The sequence below is a fragment of the Monodelphis domestica genome, chromosome 2 (genome assembly GCF_027887165.1).
Source record: "Monodelphis domestica isolate mMonDom1 chromosome 2, mMonDom1.pri, whole genome shotgun sequence".
Taxonomy (NCBI): domain Eukaryota; kingdom Metazoa; phylum Chordata; class Mammalia; order Didelphimorphia; family Didelphidae; genus Monodelphis; species Monodelphis domestica.
In genome coordinates, this window is record NC_077228.1 from 151,261,786 (window position 1) to 151,287,674 (window position 25,889).

The window sequence follows — 25,889 nt, forward strand, 5'->3', positions numbered from 1 at the left end:
CCTTTGATCAATATCTCTCAAATTCACACCCCTTCCCAAAAAAATTCCCTTACCATCTCCCTTTATCCTTCTAATTTCAAATTGTCCTTCCTTTCCAATAGTCCTCCCCTTGTCCTTTTTCCCTTATCTTTTCATTCTTATTCTATCCACCTTTCTGAAAATCCTTTCCTTCTCCCAAGCATACCTGCCTACTTCTTGATATGAGTTTGATTCTAAAAATCCCTCCCCTATCTTGCCCTATGAATCTTTCCCAATCCTCTCACCTTATCCCCCTACCTCTTCCTTCTCTCCTCTTTGTATGTTATGAAAATGTTTATTCCTCTAATCATGTATATTTTTTTCTCTTTATCCCACCTCTGATGAGAGTAAGCTTCTAGCACTACCAGTCCTCTATTCCCTCCTCCCTTTCTCCCTGGCAGTTCCTCAACTGATTCTTCCTCTACATGGGATAACCATTCCACCCTACCTCCTCCTAGTTTATTCCCCTGCCCTTTCAGTGCATTTCATTCCATTCATCTCAACCTCAAGTCTTCCCTCCAAACAAGCCCCTTCAAACGACCCATAAAAGGAGCCCATTCCTAGGAGCCATAGATGCCATTTTCCCAATCAAGGATCAAACAATTTGATCTTTAGATCTGCTTGTGATTAATCTTTCATTACCTTTGTTGTTTATGATAGATCAAAATTTCTTCTGAATTCTGGGTGTTTCTCCAGGAATACCTAAAACTCCTTTAGTTTGCTAAATATCTACTTTTTACCTTTTATAATTTAGCTCATCTTTGCTAGATATATGATTCTTGGTTGTAAGCCCAGTTCTTTTGCTCTATGAAATTCTGTGTTCCATGGCCTGTGTTCTTTAAATATTGTGGCCACTACATTTTCCGTTATTATGATTGTAATTCTACATTATTTAAAGTCTTTGTTTCTTGTTACTTGTAATATTTTTTCTTTAACTTGGGAGGGTACAAAACTTAGCATTAATATTTCTGTGAATCTTCATTCTTGGGGCTCTTTAAGGTGGTGGTAGTCCCACATTCTGTAAACCTCAAATTTCCTTAGACTTATAATTGTTGAAAATTTCACCATTGGGATATTTCATACTTGGAAAATTTCTTACTGATAGTCTATTGGAATGGGAACTCCATTGGCATGGGAGGTTCCTTCTCTTCCCTTCTTAAGATTACTTTAGGACAGAAACCCTTTGCTGAACAATGGAAAGGACTTTGACCTATGCTTAAGCATAGAACAGGAATTTCTTTGAGTCTTGATTGATTTAGAATTGATACAATGGAGATACTTGGAATAAATCTCCACCCTATTCAGTCCTAATAGGATTGAGTAAGGGCTGCAGCCTAGATCAAAATTTAATTATTCCAATCTCTACCATACTCAAGTTAACAGGATTTAGAAAGGGCTGTAGCAAAGGAGTATAGATTTAATCATTTGAAAATATGACCTTCAACAGACATGTGCAAAAGCCAGAAACCTCTGGGCGGTCCTGGGTTAAGCGAGAGCCTCCATTGACAGGGAAATTGATGAAGAGTGATTGGTAGATGTGAGGACTGAGGGGAGGCAACTTGGATGGTGTCCTTAAAGATAGGAGGGTCTGGAGACTGAAGGGGGGTGGAGTTTTTTTTGGGTCGGTGTGGTTCCTGGGCTCTGAGGAAGCTTGCTCTGAAGGAAGCTGAAGGTGGGGGCCTCTGAGACTGTTTCTCCATTTTGGACACGTGAGTAATAGGGACTGATCTCTTTTCTTTGCCCCAGCTATCTAAGGGCTTGGGCCTTTTGGCCCAGCCTAAACAGAAGGGGTATTTAAGCCCTATTCCCTTCTCTCCCCTTTCTCTCTCTATATATATCTCTAATTCCTTTCTTGCTCCTATTGTAATTAAACTCCAAAAAAGGCTGACGGCTGACTTGAGTTTTTCATTTAGGAATTACATAGCTGATTCCTTGGCGACCTTAAATTAATTTATATCAGTCTTTTAAAGTGATTCCCTTGTAACAATTCTATGGGTTATTTAACATAATAAGGGGGGGAAGAAAGAACTGTAGACAAGCTAAGTAATGATATAATCATATCATATTGCAACACAATGGAATAAATAACCCAGATTTAAAAAACTAAAGGAATATTTGTTTGCAAAATTCATCAGAGCTTGAGCCAATATAATATGCCCACACTCTCTTCATCCCAAATAAAATATTTGATTATACTGGGAAATTTTACCCAAAACAATTATTTAAAAGCTGAAATAATTACATGGCTATAAAATAAAATTAAAAACAATGAAATGTGATCACACAGAGCAGTTAGTAACATATAAGCACAGAAAATATGAAAAAATCACAATAAATGTTTGGTATCAACTATTAAAATATATTTCAGTGGCAAAGAATCCCCCAAAGAATCAATTTAGGTTAAAGTTTTTGTAATTGCAATATATCACAGAAATGACTTACAAAAAGAATATTTTACAAATTCTAGGGAATAACCAATAGAAATTGCATTTATGTTAAAAGAAAAGTCTGGAAAGCAACAATATTCAAAAAAGAAACAAATTAGTTGATTATATGGCAGTCAATATCATTATATGTTAAAATTCTACATAGACTTGAGTACTTGCCCCTTCTGCTTTCTCCATTGTGTTGGCCAGCATCTCCTGGAGAGCTCGAACAGATAGGGATTGTTCCAAAACAAAAGTACATATAGATAGGTCTGGTGGGACATTCTGTTTGAAAGAAGAAAAAAATTAAACCATTAGCATCATCAATGTTTGTTAATTAGAATCTAGCCCAAATTTTTCTGCCTGGATATCTTTCATATACAAAGTAAAGTTGAGTTTTGACAATTGTCTGATTATTTTAGATTATGTCAGATGCAAAATGAGAAAAAGCTGCATCCACAAGAACATAAACACACAGCTTTTTGAGATTTTTTTTTAAATTAACTAATGGAAATTGAAAGAATTAAAATAGGCAACAAAGAAACTAAGCTATCACTCTTTGTAGATGTTCTGATGGCATACTTAGAGAATCCAAGAAAATCAACTAAAATATTTTTAAAATAATGAATAACTAACAAAGTTGTAGGATACAAAATATAACCACACAAATTATCAACATTTCTATATATTTTCAATAAAACTCAGCAGCAAGAGTTAAAAAAAGAGAAACTCCATTTAAATCACTCTAGACAATATAAAATATCTGGGAATCTATTTGCAAAAACAAATGCAGGAATCTTATGAACACAATTGGAAAACACTTTTCACACAAGTAAAACTGGATCTAAACAATTGGAAAAAACATTAATTGCTCATGGGTAGGATGACTAATATAATAAAATGACAATCCTACCTAAATTAATTTAGTTATTCAGTGTCAAGTCTATCAAACTACCAAAAAACTATCTTACAGCACTAAAAAAATAATAAACAGAAATCAACTGGAATAAAAGGCCAAGAATATCAAGGGAACTAATGAAAAAAATGTGAAGGATGGTAGCCTAGCAGTACCAGATCTTAAACTGTACCATAAAGCAGTAATCATCAGAATAATCTAGTATTGGCTAAAAAATAAAAAGGTGGATCAATGGAACAGATTAGGAGTAAATGACTTCAGCAATCTAATGTTTGATAAAAACCAAAGCTCCCAGATTTGGGGTTAGGAACTCACAATTTGAAAAAATACTGGAAAAATTGGAAAACTGTATGGAAAAAATAAAGTTTAGATCAATATCGTACATCCTAAACCAAGATAAGGTCAAAATAGGCATATGATCTAAACATAAAAAATGATATTATAAGTAAAATAGAGGGATATAGAATAGCTTGCCTGTCTGATCCATGGAGAAGAGAAGAATTAAGACTAAACAAGAGATTGAGAACATTGCAAGATGTAAAATGTAAAATAGATCATTTTGATTATATTAAATGAAAAAGGGGTTGTACAAACAATACCAATGCAACCAAGATTAGAAGAGAAGCAACAAACTGGGGGGAAAATAACAAATTTCTCTGATAAAGGTCTCATTTTTCAAATATATAAAGAACTAGGTCAAATTTTTAAGAATTGAAGTCATTCCCCAATTGATAAATGGTCAAAGGATATGAATAAATTAAAGCTATCAATAATCATATGAAAAAATATTCTAAATTCCTCCTGATTAGAAATGCAAATTAAAACAACTCTGAGGTACCACTTCACACCTATCAGATTCGTCAATATGATAGGAAAGAAAAGTAATAAATGTTGGAGGGAATGTGGTAAAATTGGGTCACTAATACATTGCTGGGGGAGTTATGAATTGATTTGACCATTCTAGTGGGAAATTCGGAGTTATGCCCAGATCTATAAAAGAATGTATGCCTTTTGATCCAGCAATACCACTACAAGGTCTATATCCCAAAGAGATTTTTTTTTTATTTGAACAATGGAAAAGCACCTGTTTGTACAAAAATATTTATACCTGCTTTTCTTGTGGTGACAAAGAATTGGAAATTGAAGATATGTCTAGCAGTTGGGAAATGGCTAAACATTGTGGTATATGATGTTGATGTAATCCTTTTGTGCTATTAGGAATGAATAGGATGATTTCAGAAATAGCTGGAAAGACCTATATGAACTAATCCAGAGTGAAATAAGTAGAACTAAGAAAACAATGGGCAGTCATAACAGCATATTGTGGAATGATCAACTTTCATAGACTTAGCAGCTATCAGTAATACAATTATCCAGGACAATTCTGAGGGACTTATGACAAAGAATTCTATCCACCTTTAGAGAAAGAACTGTTGAAGTTGGAATGCAGATAAAAGTATTCCATTTTTTCACTTGTTACTTGGGTTTATGTTTGGGGCTTTAGTTTTATATGACTATCCACCTACAAGAATGAAAAATATGGAAATATATTTTGCATGATAATACCTGTCTAACCCAAAAATAAATACTTCGTAGCTCCAAGAGGGGGAAGGTAATAGAGGGAGGGAGACATGTTCAAACATATAACTTCAGAAAACTCATATAAAAATTTCTTTTTACATCAAATTGGTAAAAAATACATAAAAATGAAATTTATTTTAAAATTAAAAGCAATAACCACTAAAAAGGCAACTAGTGTCCAAATGGATCAGGGATATAATCAATTCTTAATTTTTACAATGATATGAATTTAAAACAATCCATAACTGTCTATCCTACACAATTCTTGCTCATGTCCTCTCATAAAGTCACTTCCTAAATGCCTTCCTTTCTTTTTTCTTCCTTGTTTTCTCCCAACATAGTAAGGTCACCAATGGAGCATTCAAATAATTCACTTATCCCTTATTTTTAACCATATGTCTATTCCTATCAGAAAATTTCTTGATAATATCTTTTACTTCTACAGGGAAGTTACGTGGCACAATATAGCAGCAGACTGGAATTATTAGGACCTAGATTCCAATATGACTTCATATACTTCCTAGCTATGTGACCCTAGGCTATGCTAAAATAGAAACAGAAGAAAAAATATTCTTGTTACCTTATCTAATTAGAGTTTGCAAATGATGAAATGCAAATGATGAAAATTACCTTTTAAATGATTTAAGATCAGGACCAGATATCAAATTGTATTACAAAGTGGTAATCATCAAGACTGTGTGGTATAAATAACTGTAGTGTTTTAGAGTTTGATAAATCAAAATATCCAAGCTTTTGGGACAAGAACTTACTCTCTGACAAAAAGTGAGGGGAAAACTGGAAAATAGCATGGCAGAGGCTGAGGATTGAATATCTCACAATATATAACAAGATAATGTCAACATGGTCACATGATTTAGACACAAAAATGGACTGGTTAACATTTTTAAATAGGAGTGCTGAAGTATGTTCTTTAGTTAGCTCTCAAAGTCACTGGACAATAATCACTGAATTGTTTGCCACTATTCTTGCCATGTCAAAGTCAGTCTTTCAAGGAACATGAGTAGCTGAATCAGAGGTTTGAGCTACAAGACAACAGAAAAGGGTCTTAGGAGTCATTTTGAGAAATAGCAGGACATGGTCAGACTAAATGGTAATGAGGTATCCAAATCCCAAGCATTCCAGGGGCTTTGGTTTTGTCACCTATGTCATGGTGGAAGAGGTAGAAGCAGTTATGAATATAAGACTTCACAAAAGTTTATGGAAGTGTTGTTGAACCAAAGAGGTATGTCCAAAGAGTATTCTCTGACCAGATGCCTACTTAATTGCAAAAAAGATCTTTGTGGATGATATTAAGAAATGCACTGAAGAGCATCAATTAAGAGAATCCAACAGTATATAAAGACTAAAATAATTCAAATCATGACATACTGACAGTACTAAAAAGAGGGGCTTTGCTTTTGTCATTTTTGATGATAATAGCTATGAATAAGATTGCTATCCAAAAATACAATACTGAACATGGTCTCAGTTTTACAGTAAAGAAAATCTTGTCTAAGCAAAAAATGGCCAGTGCTTTGTCTAGTCAAAAACATTGAAATAGTTCTGGAAACTTTGGTGATGGCCACATGAGAATTTATTTTTCATATACTGTATTATTCCTTTTTTATTAGGGGGAATTATAATATAATCCTGTGACTAGGTTCTGGGTCAGAGATATTATCTAGTATGCTGCTTTTTGCATCTTCTTTGTCCTTGGGAAACCCAAAGAATATCTTTCTTCATAATATAACTTCATTAATAAGTGAAAGGCAGAAGGATTTCTCCTGCATGCATGTAAAACTTCACCTGTCAGTTTGGGGAAGGATTGAGGGTCTGATTGACCACCTCTTAATTAGCTATCACCAATTAAATATGTCTTGAGATGGTCAACTGAGGGGTTGAATAATGAATTCCTAAAATCTATTTATTAAACTGTCTGATGCAGCTCATCTCTGGTCCCTGAAATAGCCATGGAGACCTATATTCCTTTATTGGTTATAATGGTGGCCTAACCAATAAATCTGATATAATCAATAAACTTATATTCTTCCCCTAAAATCAGTCTATTGAGAGAATTTTAATCATAAGGTCACCAATGTGACTTTGTTGGAAATAATAACTGTCCATACTAGTGGTTTTGGCAGCAACTGTGGTGTTAGAGAATATGGCCTAAATGGAGATGGCTACAATGGATTTGCAATGATATTGGTTATGAAGGAGTGACCCTGATTACTCTAGAGGAAATGAAAATTTGGAAGTGGTAGACAGGGAAAACAGGACAGTGGTTATAGTGGGAGAGGCAGCTATGATAATTTGGAAAGGGAGGAGGCAGAAGCGGATGGGGCTATGGTTGTGGAAGCAATTGTCCTTCTAGACATCTTCAACTTTTTTGAAAAGGTCTGAAGCTGCATTTGAACTCAGATCTTCCTGACTATAGAAATAGTGCTCCTAACCATTGAACTATAGCCAATATGTATATTTCATGTATATAAAAGAATAAATGCAAAATGAAATTGACTCTGTGGTCCAAAATTATATTTAAAACAACTCCATAACTGGCTAATAGAGTTGAGCAAACAATTCAAAATAGCTGTGAATTATTCTGAAGCAATTTGATATAGCCAACAAAATATCATTTATCCAAGCCTGAATGAAGTAAAATGCAGATTCCAGATAACTTGATACAATGCCATTTAAATTATAAAGTTGCAAATGCCATAGCTGAAATTATTCATTTTGATGAAATCATTAAAATTATAGAATGCTAAATTTAGAACTGAAAATAACTATATCTTATCTACTCCTTTAATTTTAATTTAAAGAAAATTAGCCCAGGAAGGTATAAAAATTAAAATTTAGGACCCTGATACTTAATTTTCATTAAGTTCATTTGTATTTACTTGGATAGGTAGAGGCATAGAGTTAGAGAAAAGAAACCTATTCTAACTAACCATGTGGATGCTCACCACATGGCTCCCTCAACCTCCACTTGTCTGCCTCCTGTAGAAAAAGAGCCTAGAAAAGAAGCCTTCCTTCTCTCAAACCTTTTTCCCTCCCTGTTTCTTCCAGGTCAACTTCAATCACATCCAATTCAAACTCAATCCCATAACCTACACTAAATGACATAACTAGGATTGTAGGGGCACAGGTAAGATCCCATGTGTGATCCTGGGAGAGGGTTCCCTTCACACAATCACCCCCTTTGATTCTTTGGAAGACTGGCATGTTAAATCTCCTCATTTGTGTTTCCTCTACTGATCATTTGCCTACCTTTGACTTGTGTGTGATGAGAGGCCAGAGTCCATTAAGTAAAGTACATGGGTGACAAAGTGAAGTGTAACCACAACATTCTAATCCCTACATGCACATTTATCTGTGCTATGGTACAGTTTAGAAATGCAATGGATGGGACATATAAATGCATGCCTTTTATAACTGTTATTATCTTATCCCAATGGAGGAAAGATTTCCCATGGGGCTTCATGACCCCTGGACAGTTCTATGTTTGTAATTCTTCAGCTTACTCTACCTTTCTACCAGGATAGTATGATACTTGTGGTTTAGCCTAAATTATTCCACCTGTATCAGTGCATGATCACTACATTGGCCAGCATACAAGTCCATAGCCAGAAATTTAGATTCTTGGTAGTATTCTAGAACCAAGATGTTGAGGCCAAATTCAGTGGCATCTTCATTCAGCATTATAGAGATGGGAACTCCTGCCAAATTTTGGAATAATGGCAGTGACAGACTGTTAGAAGTATCTCAGCTGAGGTTGAAAGATTGGCTCAAGACACAGTTCAAGCCATCTCCCAAACTACTAAGACCATCTCTTCCTTAGCAAAAACAGTTCTACAAAATCAGCTGGCCCTTGACATTCTCACAGCCATATGGGTGCATGTGTCTTTATTAATCAATCTTGCTGTTCTTATGTAAATAGATCTAGAGAAACTGTGACAAATATCCATGAGCTTCAAAGGATTTTAAATGACACACAACAAATGGCTATAGGGACTCATGTAACTGGAATCTCTCATGGCTGCAGGGAACTCATCTTCAAATGGGCTCTTATAATTTTGGGGATTGTGGTACTTCTAAGAATCTGCATTAGCTAATATTATATTACTGTTTATAATACAGCTTTCCCTGGTGAAAAAAATTATGTACACTTACACCATGAGAGACCTTGCTTTTGAGTGAGAAACCTTTGTGTTGTGCCTCTATTTGGTCGACCCACTGTCACATGGAATATCAACTATGAATTTCTAAATTTTTATTATTGGGTTTTTTATATTTACAATAGGATATTTGATTTTTCTTCTTTTTTTTGGACTTGAATACATGAAATCAGTATTAATTGGTGTTGTTTATTTTGAAGGATAAGTTTACAATCTCTATTAGTCCTATGGCCAATGCATACCCAAAAGGTTTAGAATATGTAAATATGCTATTGACTGTTAAGAATTATGGGACTTTAACTAATAATTGTATCTGATTTCAAAAGAAGGGATCACAAGAGAGTCACTGCATAATGCAAAGAGGCACAAGGTCAAAGAGATTAACAATACCTGTGGGGTTGGTGAGGATGTACCCCAAGACAGAGGACTTGTTTTGTAGTTTGAGGAAATGGTTGTTTTCCTAATTCAGACACTGGACTTCCCCAAGCCAGTGTAATAAGTGTGTGACATACTTCTCAACAGTCACCATTCCATTTAGAATGTTCTTATTGAGTAACAGCTCAGCAGTCTCAGCTTTTGCATCTCTGTTCCAGATTTTTTCCATTTTCTCTCTTCCACAACTTTACACCAGGTTTCTACAAGTACATCAGTTTGGATTTCATTTTGGCTACACTATCACTGAGATTAAAAGGAAAATCAGATCAAGGAATCATATTTCCCTTTTGCCTCAGAATTTTGCCTCCTTCTAATTAAAATGTAACAATTTTCTATAGTCCTGCATGGCAATGCATGAACACAATATTGCTGCAGTTGTCCTGCATGCATGTCCACTTTAATTGGGCCTTGCTGGTGATCAAGAGCCTATTATGATTTTATTCTTTAACTTGTCATTTTATACACATAGGATTTTATATATAAATACATATACAAATATGTATTATCCAGATTTTAACTTTTTTTCTTATATTTGGGTTTTTTGTTTGTTTTTGGTCTACTTTTTGGAATTGATTCATATATCCCATAACTCAGCAATGTATCACTGGGGAGATTCTAGTATTGGTCAACACTGTCTTAAGGGTGATTGTATAATTATCTTAAATTCCAAAGTTTAAGATCTTTTAAAGCAATATTAGGAAAAGGAAATCTTCAACACCCTGAATCAAGAAAGTGGATCTTCTGGAAAAGATGCTATAAGGGTGGCTACAGAAACCACATACTACATCAAAAGATCCAGTGTGAACTTTGAGAACTGAAAAGGGTTGAACATGAATATTCTGAATGTAAACTCTTATGTCAAAGGGAAGTGCTCCCAATTGGCTTTTAGTCAGTGGATCTATCAATCATTTTTAAATTTTTTAAAAAATTAATTTAGTCAATTTAGAACATTATTCCTTGGTTACAAGAATCACATCATTTCCCTCCCTCCCCTCACCCCACCCTTCCTGCAGCTGACACACAATTTCATTGGGTATTATATGTGTGCTTGATGAAACCCTATTTCCATGTTGTTGGTGTTTGCATTAGGATGTTCATTTAGAGTCTACATCCCCAGACATATTCCCTCAACCCATGTATTCAAGCAGTGGTTTTTCTTCCGTGTTTCTATTCCCAGTTTTCCCTCTGAATGCGGATACTGTTTTTTTCTCATAGAATCTTCCAAGTTGTTCAGGATCACTGCATTGCTATTAATGGAGAAGTCCATTACATTTGTTTGTACCACAGTGTACAATATTCTCCTGGTTCTACTCCTTTTACTCTGCATCAGTTTCTGGAGGTCATTCCAGTTCCCATGGAATTCTTCCACTTTATTATTCCTCTGAGCACAATAGTATTTCATAACCAACATTTATCACAATTTGTTCAACCATTCCCCAATTGAAGAGTATCCCCTTATTTTCCATTTTTTTGCCACCACAAAGAGTATAGCTATGAATATTCTTATACATGTATTTTTCCATATTACCTCTTTGGGGTACAAACCCAAGAGTGCTATGGCTGGATCGAAGGAAAGACAGTCTTTTAACGCCCTTTGGGCATAGTTACAAATTGCCTTTCAGAATGGTTGGATCAATTCACAACTCCACCAGCAATACATTAATGTCCTAACTTTGCCACATCCCCTCAAGCATTCATTACTTTCTGTTGCTATCATGTTAGTCAATCTGTTAGGTGTGAGGTGATACCTCAAAGTTGTTTTGATTTGCATCTCTCTGATTATAAGAGATTTAGAACACTTTTTCATGTACTTATTAATAGTTTTGATTTCTTTGACTGAAAATTGCCTATTCATGTCCCTGCCCCATTTATCAATTGGAGAATGGCTTGATTTTTTTGTACAATTGGTTTAGCTCTTTATAATTTGAGTAATGAGACCTTTGTCAGAGGTTTTTGTTATGAAGATTGTTTCCCAATTTGTTGCTTCCCCTCTAATTTTAGTTGTATTGGTTTTGTTTGTACAAAAACTTTTTAATTTGATGTAATAAAAATTATTGATTTTACATTTTGTGATTTTTTTTCTAGCTCTTTCTTGGTTTTAAATTCTCTCCTTTCCCAAAGATCTGACATGTATACTATATTATTCTGTGTTCACCTAATTTGCTTATAGTTTCCTTCTTTATATTTGGGTCATTCACCCATTCTGAGTTTATCTTGGTGTAGGGTATGAGATGTTGATCCAAACCGAATCTCTCCTATACAGTCTTCCAATTTTCCCAGCAGTTTTTATCAAATAGTGGATTTTGGTCCCAAAAGCTGGGATCTTTGGGCTTATCATAGACTGTCTTGCTTAGGTCACTTACCCAAAGTCTGTTCCACTGATCCTCCATTCTGTCTCTTAGCCAGTACCAAATTGCTTTGATGCCCATTGCTTTATAGTGTATTTTGAGATCTGGGACTGCAAGTCCTCCTTCCTTTGCATTTTTTTTTTCATGATTTCCCTGGATTTCCTTGACCTTTTGTTCTTTCAAAAGAACTTTGTTATGGTTTTTTCCTAATTCAGTAAAAAAGTTTTTTGGTAGTTCAACGGGTATGGCACTAAATAAGTAAATTAATTTGGGCAAGATTGTCATTTTTATTATGTTAGCTGTCCTACTCATGAGCAGTTAATGTTTTTCCAATTGTTTAGATCTAGTTTTAATTGTGTGGAGAGTGTTTTGTAGTTGTGTTCATATAGTTCCTGTGTTTCTCTTGGCAGATAGATTCCTAAGTATTTTATATTCTCTAGGGTGATTTTAAATGGAATTTCTCTTTCTAATTCTTACTGTTGAGATGTGTTGGAGATATGTAGAAATGCTGATGACTTATATAGGTTTTATTTTGTGCCTTGAAACTTTGCTAAACTTGTTGATTATTTCAACTAGCTTTCTAGTTGATTCTCTGGGGTTCTTTAAGTAGATCATCATGTCATCTGCAAAGAGTGATAGCTTGGTCTCCCCATTACCTATTTTAATACCTTTATTTCATTTTCTTCTCTAATTGTTACAGTTAGTGTTTCTAGTACAATGATAAATAATAGAGGTGATAATGGGCATCCTTGTTTTACTCCTGATCCTATTGGGAAGGCTTCTAGTTTATCCCCATTGCAGATGATGTTTGCTGATGGTTTTAAATATATACTGTTTGTTATTTTTAGGAAAGGCCCTTCTATTCCTATACTTTCTAGTGTTTTCAGTAGGAATAGGTGTTGTATTTTGTCAACGGCTTTTTCTGCGTCTGTTGAGATAATCATGTGATTTTTGTAGGTTTGCTTGTTAATATGGTTAATTATGTAGATGGTTTTCCTACTACTAAACCATCCTTGCATTCCTGGTATGAATCCTGCCTTGTCATAGTGAATAACCCTCGCAGTCACTTGCTGGAGTCTTTTTGCTAGTATCCTATTTAAGATTTTTGCATCTATATTCATTAAGGAGATTGGTCTATAGTTTTCTTCCTCTGTTTTTGACCTGCCTGGCTTTGGAATCAGTACCATATTTGTGTCATAAAAGGAATTTCATAGAACTCCTTCTTTGCTTATTCTGTCAAATAGTTTGTATAATAATGGGATTAGTTGTTCTTTGAATGTTTGATAGAATTCATTTGTGAATACATCTAGACCTGTGGAATTTTCCTTAGGCAGTACTTTGATAGTTTGTTTAATTTCTTTTTCTGATATGGGGTTGTTTAGGTAATCTATTTCTTCCTCTGTTAGTCTAGGCAATTTATATTTTTGTAAATATTAATCTAGATCACATAGATTACCATATTTGTTGCCATGTAATTGCAGAAAAAAATTATTAATGATTGCCTTATTTTCCTCTTCATTAGAGGTGAGGTCTCCCTTTTCTTCTTGGATACTATCAATTTACTTTTCTTCTTTCCTTTCTTTAATTAGATTGACCAGTACTTTGCCTATTTTATTTGCTTTTTCAAAGTACCAGCTTCTAATCTTATTTATTAAATTAATAGTTCTTTGACTTTCAATTTTATTTATTTCTCCTTTAATTTTAGGATTTATAATTTAGTCTTCATCTAAGGATTATTAACTTGTTCACTTTCTAGTTTTTTTTTTAATTTGCATGCCCAATTCATTGACATCTGCCCTCTCTAATTTGTTAATATATGAACTCAAGGATATGAATTTCCCCCTCAGTACTGCTTTGGCTGCATCCCATAGGTTTTGAAAGGATGTCTCATCAATGTCATTTTCTTCATTAAATTTATTAATTGTTTCTATAATTTGTCCTTTAAATAACTGATTTTGGAGCATCATATTGTTTAATTTCGAATTAATTTTTGATTTGCCTCTCCATGTACCCTATCCACTTATTTTCATTGCATTGTGATCAGTGAAGGTTGCATTTATTATTTCTGCTCTTTTGCATTTGTTTGCAATATTTTTATGCCCTAATACATGGTCAATTTTTGTGAATGAACCATGTACTGCTGAAAAGAAGGTGTACTCCTTTTGGTCCCTATTTATTTTTCTCCACATGTCTACTAACTCTAATTTTTCTAAGATTTCATTCACTTCTCTTACCTCTTTCTTATTTATTTTTTGGTTTGATTTATCTAGTTTTGATAGAGGCAGTTTCAAGTCTCCCACTAGTATAGTTTTTCTATCTATTTCATCCTTGAGCTCCACTAGTTCCTTCTTTAGAAATCCAGATGTTATGCCATTTGGTGCATACATGTTGATAAATGATATTTCCTCATTGTCTAAATTGCCTTTTATCAGGATGTAATTACCTTCCCTATTTTTTTTAACTAGATTTATTTTTACTTTGGCTTTGTCAGATATCATGATTGTGACTTCTGCCTTCTTTTTATCAGTTAATGCACAATAGATTTGGCTCCATCCTCTTTTACCCTATGCATATCTACCTTCCTCGTGTGTGTTTCTTGTAGACAGCATATGGTGGGTTTGGGATTCTAATCCACTCTGCTATTTGCTTACGTTTTATGGGTGAGTTCATTCCATTCACATTCAGAGTTATGATTAACAGCTGTGTATTTTCCAGCATTTTGATTTCTCCTCCTAGTCCTGTCTTTTCTTCTTTCACTATTTCTTTCTACACCAATGTTTTGATTTTAATCACTCCCCCTAATTCCCACCCTTATATTGCTTCCCTTTCTACACCCTCACTTCTTATTACCCTCTTATTTTCTTCACAGTCTTTTTATACTATCTCCCCTCCCTCTCCCTCCCTTGTACTGCTTCCCTCCCCACCAATCTGTTTGTTACCCTTCTACTTCCCTATAGGGAACAAATCAATTCTCTGTCCCAATATATTTGCTTGTTCTTCCCTTTTTGAGTCATTTTCAATGCACATAGGAGTGGAGTATTTCCTATCTCCAACCTCTTTGCCCTTCCAGTGTATTAATGATCCCCCTCCCACCATGAACTTCTTTGTGACATCTAAATTTACCCCTTTTTGTTTCTATTCCCATTTCTTTTAGTATTAACCTCATTTTTAGCTCTAATTATATATATGTTTATGTCTTGACATTTCATCCTATACAGTTTGTCACTCTAAGTGTAATTCTTCTAGGTGTCCAGGTGATAACAATTTTTAAGAGTTACCAATGACCTCTTTTCTTATAGGATACATATCATTTGAACTTATTGGATCTCTTTAAAAAAAGTTGGGGTTTTTTTTGTTTGTTTTTCTTTTTTTCCCTTTTTTTAAAAATTATCTTTTGATGATTCTCTTGAGTTCTGTGCTTGAGCATCAAATTTTCTGTTCAGGTCTTCTATTTTCTTTAGAAATGCATGGAATTATTCTATTTTATTAAATGACCATACTTTTCCCCTATAAGAATATAGTCAGTTTTGTTGGTAGTTGATTCTTGGTTGTGGACATAGTTCCCTTGCTTTCCAGAATATTATAGTCCATGCCCTTTGGCCCTTCAGTTTAGATGCAGCCAGATCCTGTGTTATCCTCATTGTGGTTTCATGGTATCTGAATTACTTCTTCTTAGCAGCTTGTAATATTTTTTCCTTGGTCTGATAGTTCTTGAATTTGGCTATAATATTACTAGGTGTTGTCAGTTGGGGATTAAATACAGGTGGTGATCTGTGGATTCTTTCAATCTCCACTTTTTCCTCTTGTTCTAGAATATTGGGGCAGTTTTCTTAGATAATTTCATGTAGTATAATGTCCAGGGTTTTTCTTTTGTCATGGTCTTCTGGTAGACCAAATTCTATCCTTGAACAATTTTCTAAATCCTCTGTTTTGTGAATGAGATGCTTCATATTTTCCTCAAATTTTTCATTCTTTTGGTTTTGTTTTATAGTGTCCTGCTGCCTTGTGAGGTCACTTGATTTTAGTTGTTGTATTCTGGTTCTAAAATACTGGATTTCATCTGTGGCCTTTTGGTCATCCTTCTCCTTCTGGTCTGATTTTCTTTGGAGGTCATCTTTCATCCTCTTTGCCTCATCTTTCATCTGCTTTGCCTCATTTTCAAGTTGGTTGATTTGGGCTTTCAAGACATTATTTTCTTGTTTTAGTTCAAGTGCCTCTGTTTCCAGATGATATATCTTAATTTTTAAGTTCTTTTTCCAGTTGTCTTCAGCCTCTCTTAATTGTATTTTGAATCATAATTTGTATTCTTCCAGAGCCTGTATCCAATTCACTGAGTTTTCTGTTTTTTGTTTTTTTTTTGTTTTTGTTTTTTGGCTTGGTATTCCCTCATCCTTTTCTGTTCTGTTTTCTTTGTTCATTGCCTAGATAGAAGCTATTAATTGTAATTTCTTTTTTCTTTTTCTGTTGTTTGCTCATTTTTACCCCTTCTTTACACACTGCAGTTGCCTGAGTTCTTACTCCTCTCTTTTTTGTGGTTTTGGACTTTTCTTTCCACCTTCACCCTTGGAGTTTTGGCAGTAAATTTTTCAGTGCGGTTTTTGGGGGTGAGGTGTTGGAGCTTGAGCTTCCCTGCCCTCTTGAGGCTTTGATGGGATTAAGCCCAGCAGTCTGTGGGGGAGGGGTGTTGGGTTTGAGCTTCCCTGCCCTCTGAAGACTTTGATGGGATTAATTCCAGATGGATTGAGCTGGATGTGACCTGAGGCCAAAACCTTGGGAGGGGGGGAGGTAATATGGAATGTCTCTGCTGCTGCAACTTCTGCCCACTCTGAGCTCTGCATTTCTTCTTTTTCTGCTTCCCCACTGCCTGTGTTGGACACTCTGAGCCTGGAACAACTTTGCCCACAAGGTACTCCCTCCAGACCAGTGTCTTTGCCTGCCCTGATGTTCCAGCTGCAGCTGGAGACTTAGTGCTCTAGGTGGAGGAGGAGTCCCAGGACCTTTCTTCTTCCTTCCCTTTAAACCAGTGTTTTTGAATTTTGGCTTTGGGTGGAGTGCCTTTTATATTGAGTCCAGCAGGAGGGTTCCTTTGCTCTGTCTTATTGTTAGGTTTGATTTTCATTCCCCTAAGAGCATTTAGTTTATAATTGGTAAGGAAGGGTTTTCAGAGGTCTGAACTTTTGCTGCCTCTGCAAGACCATCTTGACTCTGTGCCCCAATATCTATCAATCATTTAAAAAAAAATTTTGTCTCCATTTTTCTTTCTTTCCCTCTTATCCCCAAATTGTTGTAATTCTGTCTTTGTAAAGTGAGACATTTTATATACCTTTAGTAAGACAGTCTTTAGAAGTTTAGATTACATATGTGGAATGATTCACTGGGGAGACCTGACATGTTAATCTCCTAAAAAACCCCAATGAGCAGATTTAACATGCTGGTCTCCTCAAGAATCAAAGGTGGGATTATGTGAAGGGAGCTCTCTCCCATGATCATGCATTGGGCCTATATCATGCCACTGAAGGTGGGTCATGGGGCAGTAACCTAGACACCTGATCAGGAAAGAATTGAGAAATTGCTCCTGGGGTAAAAGGAAGGAATAAATGAGGGTATTTCAGGTAGTCGGCTATCTCTATTCTCTCCTGTCCTTGGTGAAGGGAAAGTGGCTGGGGGAGACATATGGAGAGCATTCACATGACTAGTTAAAATAGGTTTCTTTTCTCTCTCTGCCTGCCTTCTGCTGTTCAAGTAAATATCAATAAACTCTAAGGAAATTAAGGACAGGACAAGGAGTTTAATTTAGTTATTACAAAGATCAAGTGATTCCTAGATCATATAGGTCATGAGAGGAATCAAGAATCAAACATAAGTCATCCAATTTGCTACCATTTTGAGGATTTTCATTATCAGTGGGAAGATATTTCCTTAATTTTCAAAAAGGTCTAAATACAGCAAGTCTAAATATGCATGCATTCATTATTTCAACAAATATTTATTAAATGAGAGTGTAAGAACAGCATGCAAAGGTAAGGATGGAACATTGGAAGAAGACATGATTGATGGACAAAGACCATTGGAAAAGGAGGGCCATGGGAGAAGAACAGTGACCTGGGGGAGTTCCCAGGAAGTCTGGGCTTTTGAGATTTGATCTCGAAGTGGAAGGAGGTTTATCCCCTTGCAGAAGATCAGCCAAGAGCCAGTTGATAGATATATAAAAGAAACAGCCTTGGGACTTATCCTAAGGAGTTTACATCATCTAGATACCTCTGACAACATTTGAAGAGGGATTTCATGTCCCATGAGACTTGAGGGGGCCACAGACTCTATGGCAGTGGAGCTGGGCTCCCCACCACCAAGCCCAATTGCATTTGGCTTAATCTTTCCTTAATTCCCAAATTTTTAAGTTTAGTTTTAGAGATAGCAGGGAGGGGAGGTGAAATTCTGATTTTTCTCTGAAGTAATCAGAATGAAGGGCCTCCTTGGGATTTACAAATAGGTACACAGATTACCTCTAAGGGACGCCCTCACTTCCAGATAGCCTATGTTATTAAACTATTCAAATTGCAGTCAGATGAGAAAAAGGGATTGATTCAAGAAGCTTTGAAAGGGCTTACTCCCTGAGGTTACTGATCAGCCGTTGTTAAGAGCTGGTTAGGACCCCCTTTACCAAGTCAGCAGACAAGGGTGGGGCTTGTCTTCCTGGGCAGTTTTTGCTCTGGTATTTTGGGGGTACCCCTCCATCATCTATTAGGGGAGACCCCTCCTTCAACTCACCAACACTGGCTTTTCACTGGGGAATCACAATTTCCTGAGTTATACCCTCTGTTATCACAGCCCAGGAAGGGAGAGTGAGAGGGTACAATAGGAGTCACTCCATCTCAACTCCTATCTTTCCTCACTCATGGGTCCGTGGCAATACCTTCCTTAAAACCAACTAACACCATTAAACCAAATTATCCTTACAAGAGTCATATGTACTATACAGTAGTGCAAATACAAAAATAAATTTTAAAAGAAATTATTTATAAAAGCAATACATGAATACATGCCATGAACATTTTCTCTGAATCTCTACCAGTCATTAATGTTTTTTTTCCCTGTCTAAAGCCCTCCAGGCCTAAAATAGCACTAAAATTTCCCATAAATCCTAAATAATGATTTCTCCTCAAAATACATGCCTCACTGCAGCCTGATATAGACTTCTATGAGGCTCATTGATATTTAATCTGCCTTATGTACAAGTTAGACAGTCAAAAGCCTTGACTTTTCTCCCAAAACTCTATTAATATGTATTTTAGAGATAAGCAAGTAGAAAGAGATCTCTCATTTCCAATAGCAATTTAGCAGTTTTCTGCCTACCATAAACATGCAATATGCAATGTATGGATCGGTATAACAACGTGCATAAATTTCCAAAACTCTATAAAGCTATAATGAACATGCCTTTTGTGAAAAACTTATCCTGAAAGAACAGCCTATTTTCCTTTTCGTACAGATTGACAAGGTTCATACAGATATAGAATGAAAACTCCACATAATTAAAGTGAGCAGGAGAGAAATGTACTCACAGCTCTACAAAGACAACTCCAGGACTCTTACTGCCTTGAATTACCTTGCTCTGATTTAACCCCTTCTTCAGACAGGCTAAAAATGGGTAGGAATAATTGAGACACCAAGAAATAGATGTTTAATATTTTCTTTGGGAAAAAAATGAAATAAAACAAAATTAGAAATTGCAGGTGGAATAGTTGTGTGTGTGTTTTTTAAGAAAGATAATATGGCTATTTTTCATGACTTTTTGGCAAAAAAAAAAGTATTTAGCATCATTAGTAATGAAAAATAATAAATGTATAAAACCATGAATTTGAACATGCTTTTATTCTAAAACTTCAAAACAATTCATTTATACTACATTAATCTACAGAGCATTTGTGATGAAGTAGAAGAGTTTGATACCGATATTCTTAAAATAGAGGTTATACAGTATCATATAAAGAGACCTGGCTATTAAGAGTTCAATGTCAGTTCTACTATTTACTAATTGTGTGAACATGAGCAAATCACTTAACCTTTTTAACTTTAATTTCCTCATCAATCACATGAGGTAAATCTCTGCCTTGACAATTTCACAAGGTCATAAAGATAAACTGGAAAAAGTATTATTCATAAATTATGGCATTTAAAGGACCACAAAGTAAAATGACCATCTTCAGCGTCTTGGTTATTATTCATTTAACAATAATCAACAAATGCAAACAAATCAAGAGAAAAAACATGGATGAGTATTGTAGAGAGAAATTTCATTAATACCTCAGCACTACATATAAATAGCATTTTGTACTAACAGCATAGTTACAAAATTGTTTTATCTGTCCTTTCTTACCTGCTTTTTCCCTTCTGTACATTTTAAAATAGATTATGTGCTTTCCCCCCTTACTCACAAATCTCCTCCCTATTAACCGAAAATACAAGTTCTCACTTTCAAAATATTTTAATCGGAAAAAGAAGGGTTCCCTTAACAAATTGTGGTAAAAGATGATGATGGAGTATTATTGTGCTATAAAGGAATGATGAACTGTTTGATTTCTATAAGAACTGGAAGGACCTACACATAATGATGCAGAGTGAAATGAGCAGAATTAGGAGAACATTGTACACAGTAACTGAAACACTGTGGGACGATCAAATGTAATAGATTTTTCTACCAATAGTAATGCAATGATCCAGGATAATCCAGAGGGATTTATGAGAAAGAATACTATCCACATTTAGAGAAAGAACTGTTGGAGTAGAAATGCAGAAGAAAACATATGATTTATCACTTGTATATGAGGGTATATGATTGGGGTTTTAGGGTTTATAAGATTACTCTATTAAAAATGAATAATATGGAAATAGGTTCTGAGTGATAATACATATATAACCCAGTGGAATTGCTTGTCAGCTACAGGAGGGTGAATATTAGAGGGGAGGGAGGGAATATGAATCATGTAACCATAGAAAATATTTTAAATATAAATTATAAATATTTTATAAATAAAAATTTAAAAGATGTTGATTTGTTGTTTTTTTTTTTACTATACACATTTGTTGAAAGAAAACATTGCTTTGTAGGTACGTACCTAATAATAGTACCATTAAGTCAAAGAATATATACATTTAAATGAACTTTGGTGTAGTTCTTAATTGTTTTCTAGAATGGCTATAGCAATTCACAGCTTCACTAAAAGTACAATACCATGCCTATTCTCCCAAAACTCTTCTAATAAGCACTATTTTCCTCTTTAGAAATTTTTGCAAATCTAATGGATATGAAGTAGCAATTTCTGCCTCACACACTGTGATGTGTATTCCTTAAAGAATAACTCTTATTGCTATACATTTGACTTGACTTTTTATACTTTGGATAATGGACCATCTTAAATCCTCCCAGCTGCCAATACTTTCCCATTTAGGATTTCCTTCAATCTAAACTGTATTTATTTAGTACATGCTGATTTATAAGTATGTGGTTCCCCTTTCCCCAAATGTAAGATATTTGAGGACAGAGACCGTTTGTGTTTATTCTTTATTTTCCTATTACTGAACACAGCAACTGGCACATAGTTATAAATAATGAACAGAGCTATGAATAAATGCTTGTTGACTAACTTTTCAGGAGAATTTGCTCTAGAAATTTTCTCTATTGATCCTAATTACATTTATTTAGCTTATATGGAATTTTTTCAATACTATTTACTGAAAAATTTCCAAATTATTTTTATAGCCATCTACATTCCTTTATTTGGTAAAAATTTAATCATAATTAGGGTAATATTTTATCAAAAGTACTAACATGTATTACTATAACTGATTTTTATTATTTTTATTACTGTATTCTATTTTATTTATAATTGTACTAACCCCAAACAAGCCTAAGATTCCTGGCATGTGTCCATTCTGAGTTCAGTGAATAATATTTGAAAAATTTTGCTGTAGCCTCTTTATTAATACTTTGTCCAAAAATATGTTTCAATTTTCACCAGATATTGCTATGGTTTCCCATTTTACCTTTCCCTATCATATTTGCTTCATAAAATGAATCTGGTAAAATGCTTTCTTTCCCTATTTTTGCAAATAAGTTATTTCATATTGGAATCAGTTTTTTGAACATTTGATGTAATTCACTCTAAATCTAATTGAAGTTGGGAGTTTTTCCACTGGGTTGATTGATTGTTTGTCTTTTTCTGAGACCAATTTGTTTAAATTATCTATTTCTTGTTCTGCTAATCTGGGCAATTTATCTTTATTAATATTAATCTATATATTTAATTAATAAATTATGTTGGCATATAATTAGGAAGATATATTTCCTTTTTCTTTGCCTTATTTATTGTAATTACCTAATTTTCCATTTTTAATATTGTTGATTTAATTTTTCTAATCAAAAATAGCTAATGATTTGTCTATTAGTTTTTTAAAACCAAGTCCTACTTTATTATTAATTACATGTTTTCTTTTTAGAATTTTTTGTTTTGACTTCCAGGTAAGCATGGCTGCAGAGTAGATGCAGCTTGCTTCCTCTCCTCAGACCCAATGACACAAATGACCTCAAAAGACCCTCCCAAAATAAAAAATAACCATTCTCATAAGAACAGAAAGACCCCACAACAAGGCGAAGCTCTGAAGGTAGGTGGGATTCCAGCACATCCACAATATAAGGGAACGAAAAGCTGACCCACCCTCCCCTTCCCCACCAAACAGCCAGAGCCAGAGTTAAAGTCAGCACTGGCCAGAATCAACAAGTGAGGGAGGGGCACCCCAGGACTGAACAATGGGCAGCCGCAGGTCTGGGGACCTGAATAAGATAAGGTCCTTCTCCTGAGAGTACTAAAACCCTAAACCCCGGCAGGCGGGCTAGGGGAGCACAGATCTCAGGTGCCCAGAACTAGCACGCTATAATCACCGAGTGCATTAAGGGATTCCATGACGTGAGCAAGGGGCACCTACAGGTCTTGGGAGTTAGCTAAGACCACCAAAGACTTTCACCTGAGAGCACTAACTCCGCAAACGCCGGCAGGCAGGGGAGGGCAGTCCTTGGGCCTCCCCAGGAAAATAGCGCAGCTGCAGAGAACCTAGAATTAGCCTGAGACTAAAGCCTTGACCATTAGACCCTTATACTGAGAGCAAATACTACTCATTCAGATTTCTGACTGGAAAGGGAAAGAAGGAGGAAAAAACAAACAAAACACAGAGATGGCAAACTATATCCAAGAACCCCAACACACCAACACCAAGAAAAGCAAGAAGAAGGGGGTGACTTTGGATACATTTTACAGAGGGAAAACACAAAAAAAACAGAGGAAATAGCAGAAGAGGAAGTGCAAACAAATGCTCCAAAACTTTCCAAAAGAAATGGAAATTGTCCACAAGCTCTTGAAAAATTTAAATTGGAAGTTATCAAAAAGATGGAAGCCTTCTGGCAGGAAAAAAATTGGAAATAATGCAAAAGGAACTCAGCAATCAGAAGCACAAAAAACCACAACCACAGAAATAGCTTGAAGCATCAAATAGCAGGATAGAACAAACTGAAAAGGAAAACCAGGCTTTAAAGGTCAGAATCAGGCAACTGGAAGACAATGATCTTGCAAAAGAGCAAGAATTAATAAAGCAAAGCCAAAAGACTATGAAATTAGAAGATAACATAAAATATCTCACTGACAAGGTGACAGACCTGGAAAATAGAGGAAAGAGAGACAATCTGAGAATAATTGGCCTACCAGAAAAGCCAGAAATAAATAGTAATCTCGACATCATAATACAAGATATCATCAAAGAAAACCGCCCAGAGATTCTAGAACAAGGGGGCAATACAGGCATTGAAAGAATTCACAGAGCACCCTCTACACTAAATCCCCCAAAGACAACTCCCAGGAATGTAATTGCCAAATTCCAAAGCTTTCAAGCAAAAGAAAAAATCTTACAAGAAGCCAGAAAAAGACAATTTAGATATAAAGGAATACCAATCAGGGTCACACAGGACCTTGCAATTTCCACTCTGAAAGACCATAAGGCATGGAACATGATTTTCAGAAAGGCAGGAGAGCTGGGTCTTCAACCAAGAATCAGCTATACATCAAAACTGACTATATACTCCCAGGGGAAAGTTTGGGCATTCAACAAAATAGAAGATTTCCAAGTTTTTGTAGAGAAAAGACCAGAGCTCTGTGGAAAGTTCAACATCAAAACACAAAGAGCAAGGAAAACTTGAAAAGGTAAATATGAAGGAAAGGGAAAAGGAGAAAAATGTTATCTTTTTCTTTTATTCAAACTCTCTTCTATAAAGACTACATTTATATCAAATTATATATATTAATATGTGGGGAAAATGTAATGTGTAACTCTCAAAAATTGTATGCATCATTAGAGTAGTTAGAAGAATCACGCATAGGGAATGATTGGGACATTAAGACAATATGGAGAAAAGGGGGGCAAAAGAAAGAAAAGGGGAAGGGGTGAATCATTGATGGTACTAATATATACTTCAAGAAATAAAAAAAACTAAATAGAATAATCTTTCTCACACAATGATACACATGGGAAGGGGAGGGGAAGGAATTTCCTATAAAGAGGAGAGGAAGAAAGTGCTAATTGGTATTACTTAAACCTTACTCAGTGAAATCAACGCTGAGAGCTTAGAGCATCTAGATCCATTGGGATCTTGAACTTTATCTTATCCAACAGGGTAAGAGAGAAGGGGAAATTAAGGAGGGGTGAGGGGGAGGGAGTATAAAAAGGGAGGGAAGGAGAAGGGGGGAGGGGAAGGGAACAAAAAGGGAGGGGATAGAAAGGGAAGCTTATCAAGGGAGGGGACTAGGGGGACTAATCTAAAGTAAATCACCATTTTAAAAGGTTATAGCTAAAGAATAAAGGTCAGAATTAGGGGAGGATATCAAAATGCCAGGGAATCCACAAGTGACAATTGTAACTTTGAAAGTGAATGAGATGAACTCACCCATAAAACGTAGATGAATAGCAGAATGGATTAGAATCCAAAACCCTATCATATGTTGTCTTCAAGAAACACATATGAGGCAGATAGATACTCACAAGGCTAGAATTAAAGGATGGAGTAAGACCTTCTGGGCCTCAACTGATAGAAAGAAGGCAGGAGTTGCAATCATGATATCTGACAAAGCCAAAGCAAAAATAAACCAGATCAAAAGGGATAGGGAAGGTAAATATATTCTGTTAAAAAGGAGTATAGACAATGAGGAATTATCACTAATCAACATGTATGCACCAAATGGTATAGCACCCAAATTTCTAATGGAAAAACTAGAAAAATTGAAGGAGGAAATAGACAGTAAAACTATATTAGTGGGAGACGTGAACCAACCACTATTAAATTTAGATAAATTAAACCAAAAAATAAATAAGAAAGAGGTAAAAGAGGTGAATGAAATCTTTAAAAAATTAGAGTTAATAGACATATGGAGAAAAATAAATAGGGACAAAAAGGAATACACCTTCTTCTCAGCACCACATGGCACATTCACAAAGATAGATCATATACTAGGTCACAGAAACATGGCAAACCAATGCAGAAAAGCAGAAATAATAAATGCAACCTTTTTAGATCATGAGGAAATAAAAATAATGATCAGTAAGGGTACATGGAAAGCCAAATCAAAAATTAATTGGAAATTAAATAATATGATAATCCAAAATCAGTTAGTTAGAGAAGAAATCATAGAAATAATTAATAATTTCATTGAAGAAAATGACATTGGTGAGACATCCTTTCAAACCTTATGGGATGCAGCCAAAGCAGTACTTAAGGGAAAATTCATATCCATGAGTGCATATATTAACAAATTAGGGAGGGCAGAGATCAATGAATTGGAAATGCAAATCAAAAAACTTGAGAACGAACAAATTAAAACCCCCCAGAAGAAAACCAAACTAGAGATACTAAAAATTGAGGGAGAAATTAATAAAATCGAAAGTGATA

General features: G+C 35.1%; 1 protein-coding gene and 1 pseudogene across 1 annotated transcript in view; one reads left to right on the forward strand and one right to left on the reverse strand.

Moving 5' to 3' along the window:
• The window catches only part of RYR2 (ryanodine receptor 2), a 760,518-nt gene that overhangs the window by 485,124 nt on the left and 249,505 nt on the right, over positions 1-25,889 (reverse strand). Inside the window, exon 3 of the mRNA XM_056816085.1 lies at positions 2,607-2,729. Within this exon, the coding sequence (XP_056672063.1) occupies positions 2,607-2,729 (123 nt within the window). The remainder of the gene's footprint in view (positions 1-2,606; positions 2,730-25,889) is intronic.
• Positions 4,226-6,572, forward strand: LOC103102515 (heterogeneous nuclear ribonucleoprotein A1-like; annotated as a pseudogene).